Source organism: Condylura cristata, unplaced genomic scaffold (genome assembly GCF_000260355.1).
Source record: "Condylura cristata isolate star-nosed mole 26May11 unplaced genomic scaffold, ConCri1.0 scaffold00015, whole genome shotgun sequence".
NCBI lineage: Eukaryota > Metazoa > Chordata > Mammalia > Eulipotyphla > Talpidae > Condylura > Condylura cristata.
The window spans coordinates 2,837,637-2,843,953 of record NW_004567116.1 but is presented as its reverse complement, the minus strand read 5'-3'; the positions used below and the strand labels follow the sequence as shown (position 1 = coordinate 2,843,953).

Below are 6,317 nucleotides of genomic sequence, written 5' to 3'. Positions count from 1 at the left end.
CCCCCCCCCCCCCCGTCTGCAATCTGCCCTCCCACAAAGCTCGCACTCTAGTTCCATGCTCTCGAGCACCCTCTTCACGGGCCTGACCCCGAGCTGCACCTCCAGCCCCCACCCTCCTCAGAGCATCGACCCCCCGTTGCAAAACTCAACTTCTGACTCCTTTTCCCCAAAACGTGTTTTATTCTCAGCTTCTCAATGAATAGCCCCAGACTTCACTGGGCCCAAACCGGGGATCTTCCCTTTGCTTGCTCCCCACCCCCACTCCATCCAGCTGCAGGCTGTTAGATTTAGCTCTGCAACACCAACACCCCGGACACCAAGCCTTCTGCTCACCCCCCTCCAGAGGCCAAGCGTCCTCATGGCTTGCAGGCCGCTCTATCACCCCAGCCCCCGGCTGAGTCCTGTGTCCACCCTGCTGCCTCACACAGCAGCCCAGGGGCCTATGCATCCTAAGCTCTTTTTTGTTTTAATGCACAAAGTGGGTGCGGGGGTTGGTGGGTATGAGGGATTCACTAGAGACAGAGTGGGGAGCAGAACAGGCTAATTGACTGCAACACAATCCTGAGGGGAGCAGCTGGAGACAGGAGGGGTCCGCTGCACCCGGGGGATCACTCCCTGGCCAGGGATCGAACTCATGCTGCAGTGACTGCGATAGCTTATAGTGCTGCGCCTTAACCCCCTTGAGCCACCTGGGAGGACCTCTAAGCTTTCTCAAAGCTCAGTCCAAACTCCAAGTCCCAAGCATGGTCAGCCTGCACTTCACTGCCCGCCCGGCCCCCCAGACACCTCTCAGCTCCTCCAGCAGCCAGACGGCTCCCTGCCTCAGGGCCTTGGTACCTGCTGTGACTCCAGCCTGGCTTCCTTCCCAGGCTCCTTGAGGCCCTGCCCCTGACCAGAGAAGTCCCTCCCCAGCGTCTGTGCTTTATTCCTTACTTGACCTTGGCCCTGCAGGAACCTGTCCTGTTCACACTGGCTCAGCAAGTCGTGGTGCGTGGGAGAGGAATCAATGAACACACTCAGGAGACCTGAAGGTGAGGACAGGTTCGCTAAAAGAACATCATCTCCTGGGCCGAGGGGACAGTATGTACTCAGCCACAGGGGAGGGCGAGCAGGCCGGGGACCCACAGCAGCAGGCTAGCACAGTCAGGCCGTGGCGGCCTCCCCACGGGGCAGCGGCCACTGGCCAGGTCCAAGCTGGCTCCTACCCCCACTAGGCGGGGGGCCAGACTTCCCCAAGAGGGGACCCCCCGGCGACCTCCTTGGTTCCCAGGAAGCTGCGCCCTCTGGGTCTCATCTCTGGCACGGAGACCGCAGGCCTTTCCGGGGCCCAGGTGTGGGCTCACCAGTAGGTGGCTGTGGCTGTAAAACGCAGCGTCCCGTCACACACACTGTCCTTCCAGACATCCCGAAGAGAACATGGACAAAGAAGCCTGCATCTGGCGGGAGGGGATACATTTTTTCCCACTTGGGGAAAGAGCAGGTAGAGGAGCTCTTTACTGATTCCTCGTATTTGTCACCTTGCACAACCGTGACCGAAGCCATCTCCTGCTTCCAGGCCTCACGTGGCCAGTGCTACCAGCTGGACCCAGGGCTTGCTGTGACACCGGACGAAGGTCAGCCAGGACCCAGACTGTCTCCGCTGGCCTCCCCAAGAGGGTGCTCTGGTCGCGGGGACACCAGATGAGGGTGTCCCGAGATGCCTTAGTCCCCTCGCAGACACCGTCTGGCAGATGCCACCAGGCAAGTCCAAGGGCCTGTCCTGCCCTGCCCCCATCCACGCAAGCCAAGTCCAAACTCAGCTTCCCAGACGACGGGAGATCACCTTGTGCTGGCTCTGCTGGCTCTGACCTTGGGAGCTCCTGTCCGTCTGTCCCTTCCAGGCCACGGTCCCCAAGCACACACTGGCAGAGGCCAGCCTGTGGCTGCTGTGTCCTCATCTCCAGCAAGGCTGTGGCCGTCTGGTCCCGAGGCACCCAGGCCGCGCTGTCCCTGCTTACGGGGAAAGACGCGGACGGCGCTTCTCCACCACGCCGAGGACCCCCGATGCACCCGCACAGTCCTCGGCTCCACTTCTGGGCAGGGGCTGCCCCAGCCCCCGCCCCCCGCCCCGCAAGGCGGAGGGGCAGGTAGCCAGGCTGGGCCGGAGCCCCACACAATTACAACATCCTCTACCTCTGTGCCAGAGGCCAGGTGCAGACTGAAAGCACAAGTGAGTTTTATTTTTCTTATAAAATATGTACAACATACTTTTAATTTTCTTCCTTTTCTAGCGAGATGAGCGTATTTCACAGCTCAGTGACACAGGTGTTGTAAAAGATGTCCGCAGTAAATTCTGATGGGGAGGCCTGACCCAGACACGGCAGCGGCGGCTCCGGGCACAAGGTGGGAGGCGGAGAGGCGGCCGAGCCAGGGCCATAAAGCGCAGCGGGCCGAGGGGAACGCAGCGATGTGTTTTATTAAGTATCTTGATGGCACTTTGCAAGATGGTGCTGAGAAAGGTGAGGGCAGGCTGGGTCCGGGCGCCTCTCTTCGAGGAGACCGGGCGGGCAGGCTGGCAACTGCCGGGCTCGGGGGCATTAATCACCTGCGCTCACCGTCCCCGGGAGCGGGGGCTCATGGGCGCCAGAAGCAGTGGGAGCTTTTCAGCTCTCCCCAGGCGCCTCCCTCCGCCACACCGGAGCGCTGGACAGGCAAGACAGCAGGGAGAAGCCCCCCACTCCCCGAGCCTTCCAGGGGGTCCCAGGGACGCCCCAGTGCAGCCAAGCCAACTAAGCCGCCCCTCTGGGTGAAGCCCTGCAGGCGCCCGAACAAGTCCTTGCCCTGCCCAGAGCAAACTGGGGCTCGGGCATGGGAACTCCACGAGAGCCCCCAGGAAGAGGGAAAGTGGCTCAGGCGAGGGGGGGTCAGGGCTCCAGCACTGAGAACATGTGGGGGGAGGGGAGCCAGAAAACGGTTTCTAGTGTGAGCCAGCACAACCTCCAAACCAGGCACAACTGGTTCCATTTTATAGATGAGGAGACCGAGGCTCGGAGCAGAGCCCGTGGCTGGTGACGCCGAGCCCATCCTCTGCACGGCTCTGTGCCCACCTCAGGCCGAATGAGGCTCCTCGCCCTCTCCGGGCCCCTCCTGTGGTGACACAGGCCCTGGAGCCCCCCAAGGGCCTGTTAAGCGCCTTTCTCTCCAGCTGCCTTGACAGCACGTCTGAGGAAAAGGCAGAGCCCAGGGGATTAATGCAGTGCCCCGACCTGAGGGAATCAGCCGTTAGCCGTCGCTGAGAAATCAGATACTGCCGAGCTCTCCCCAAAACGGCTGTCTATCTTCTGGTGGAGAAGATTCAGTCTGGTGATGGTCACCCACCCGGGGCAATGGGCCCAGCAGCTGACGGAGCCGTCAGCTTGAAAGCAGAGAAAAGGAGCGCCCTGAGCCAGGCAGAGTCACCCGCCAGGACTCCCTGGGCGGCGCCCACGCCCTGCACCCGGCGCTCAGAGCAGCCACACACCCTGCCCCGCAAGGCGGACTCCCCGGCAGCGCCCGGCTTGAGCGCACACGCTCATCGGCAAACTGAAGCCCATGACTCGGCTTCCAGGGCAAGAGGAGGCCCTGGCCAGACCCACCACCAAGCGCACAGCAACCGTCGGCCCGCTGCCGCAGCCTTGTGAGTCTGGTCTCTGCGTGCCAGTCTGACACACACAGGTATTTCGAGCCCCATCCAAGCGACACAGATATTTAGAGCAGTCCCAAACTGGAAACCCCCCTGCCTTTCACCAAGAAATCCGGCACCCCGACTCCCGGACATGGAGTTTCAGAGGGCGATAGAAGAGCCAACTGGGAGAACACCCCGTTACGCGGACAAATTGCACAGTGAGACAAAGGAGCCAGACACATGAACACCCCTCTTCACAGAGTCGGAGAACAGACACCCCAGGACAAAGAAAACGGTTAGCTGCATACGGCTCTGGGTGATGGGCGGTGATGGGAGCAGCGGCCGCTCACGCACGGTACAGCAAGGCCCAGTCTCCGCCCCCGCCATGCAACCACCTCCGGAGACCGACGGTCAGACCCCCCCAGAGGCAGAACGAGGCTGCCCCAGCCTCCCGCGGCCTGGGGTTGGGTCTCTTCCTTCAAAAGCTGGGAGCTAACTTCCCTGCTCACCAGGGGGCTGGAGTCTGAGACGGGACTCGAAGCCCGAGTGTAAAGCGCGAGGCAGCAGGTGCCACCCAGTCTGGGTCACAGCGTGGCACTGGGGCCTCCAGCTCAGTCCCCTTCACACACACACGCCCGGCCTGGGACACATCTTCCAGGGGGGAGCCACCGTCCGTCCGTTCGTGAGGACACTCAAGCAGCCCTGGGGGAAGAGCCCAGTGCCAGCCACAGCCACGACACACCTGAGCATCCAAGAGATGCCCACCCGGCCCCAAGCGGTCCCAGCCAGTCACCCAGTCAAGTGCCTCCCAGCCAGGCCCTTGGCGATGGCAAGACCACCAGTGTCCACTGCTTGAAGGCGCTGCTTTGGGGTCATCTGTCACAACTGAAACACACGGAGGTCTCGCTCCTCCTCACCCTGGCAAGTGACCGCCTCACACCTGCGAAAGCTTCACAGCGAGTGTGGGGAAACCTGGGATAAGGCTCCCTGGACATGAGCTCAATGTCCATCTGCCGTGGCCTCTTCACGCGCTGGCTTCCACCTGGCATTGTCTGATGGGCTTGCTCATTCTCCACACTGCCCCTCCCCAGGCCCCCAAAGGACTCTCCATGAGGCTAAATCCCAGCCCCAGTGCCGGCACCGCAGAAGACTCTCCTCCAAATTCCCTGAACAAATGAACGCATGGATGCAGAGCCCAGCTCCAGGCGGAGACGCCACGGCGGCCTCAATGCCACTGCCTCCCTGGGGCTTTCCTGTGGCACCAGGGCACAGGCGGGCTGGTGGAGGTCCCAGCAAGAGCTGCAGCTGCAGGCGTGCTGGGCTCCCCTGCCACCACCCTGGGTGGCTGTTCCCTGCAGAAGAGGACAAGCAGGGGGGGACAGCCCCTGGCTAGGGATCTCTGCACCCCCTGCCCTGGCCGAGGGCAGGACAGGCACCCGAGTGCCCACAGCCCAAAGTCAGATGCTTTCTGCCAGACCAGTAAGAACCCGGCAATTGGAGGCCCACAGGGGTCAATCAACTTGAGCTCCACCTCCATTCCCCAGTGAGGAGAGGGCACCTCCCCTTCACCCTTGGGCGGGGGCTGCCTCCTGAGCCCATTGGCTGAACCCACCCCACCTCTGCACCCAGCCAATGAGCTGCCTTCTCCTGTGCTTTTGAAAGAGGGTAGGGCCAGAACAGGCACAAAGAGCCAGGGACCTGGCGCTGAAGGGCAGGGGCAGCTGGACGGCAGCTGGCACTACATGGGCTCTCTGGTCCCCTCCCTGCCCTGCCCTGAGCGGGGCTGAGTCCAGGCCTGGGACCGGTGCCTGAGCGGGACTGGTGCCCAGAGTGTGAGGAAATGGCTTGACTGGGGTGGGGGCACTGTCCTCACAGACACAATGCCCTATCCCTGTCCTGCCCCCAAGCCCTCTCCCTGTGTCCTGCAGGAAGGGGACAGAAACAGCTTACAAGTGGCCAGAGGCCAAGGATGAGGTCAAAAGGGCACCAGACCACATGACCAGGGAGCCAGCCCCTGGGTTGGGTGGGCTGGACATGTGACAGGTCTGTCCAGGGAGGCAGCTCAGTGGGGACCCCCAGAGCCCACTAAGTGGGAGCCAACCCCAGAGCTGTGCCCTCTGCCCATTCCTGCCTCTCTGCTGGAAATGCCACCACTAGAGAAAGCGCTGTGCAAAGCACGGGGGCTCAGGAGGGTGAGGAGTGTGACCTTGGGCACAGGCGCTCAGCACTGGCCTCGGTTTCCCTCCGCACGAGAGGAAGGCGAAAGATCCTGGACGACCTGTGACCCTCTCCCGCTCTGGGGCAAACAGGTCTGTGGCACTGGGCACGCGTGGGGGCGTGGCTGTGAAAGGGACCTCGGTGAGCCGAGCCGGGCCGAACTTCCCGGGTCTCGGCGAACTTCCCCAGGTCTCGGCGAAGAGGAGGCTGGTGGGGAAGGCCCACGTGGGACCGCCCGCGCTCCTTGCGCCCCCCTCCTGCTTACACTTACATTTTGCCTCCTTCCAGTCGGTGGAGGTGCTCAGGTCCACCTTCGCCGCCATGGCCAGGGGGGCCCAGGTGCGCACCCCGGCTGTCCGCCCCACCGCCGCCGCCCCCCCAGCCCCAACTCCCGCTGGGGTCCGCGCACAGGGGCCGTAGGCGCGCGGAGAAAAGAAACCTGGGCGGGGGTCCCGCC

General features: G+C 62.9%; 1 protein-coding gene across 2 annotated transcripts in view; it reads right to left on the bottom strand.

Annotated features, from left to right (window-relative positions):
- The window catches only part of MACROD1 (MACRO domain containing 1), a 116,763-nt gene extending 110,483 nt beyond the window's left edge, over positions 1-6,280 (bottom strand). Inside the window, exon 1 of one of the 2 annotated variants that reach the window (XM_004682682.2) lies at positions 6,132-6,280. In XM_004682682.2, the coding sequence (XP_004682739.1) occupies positions 6,132-6,183 (52 nt within the window). In that variant the 5' untranslated portion in view covers positions 6,184-6,280. The remainder of the gene's footprint in view (positions 1-6,131) is intronic. The other variant, XM_012725578.1, reaches the window with a different exon arrangement.
- Between the last annotated feature and the right edge of the window lie 37 nt (positions 6,281-6,317).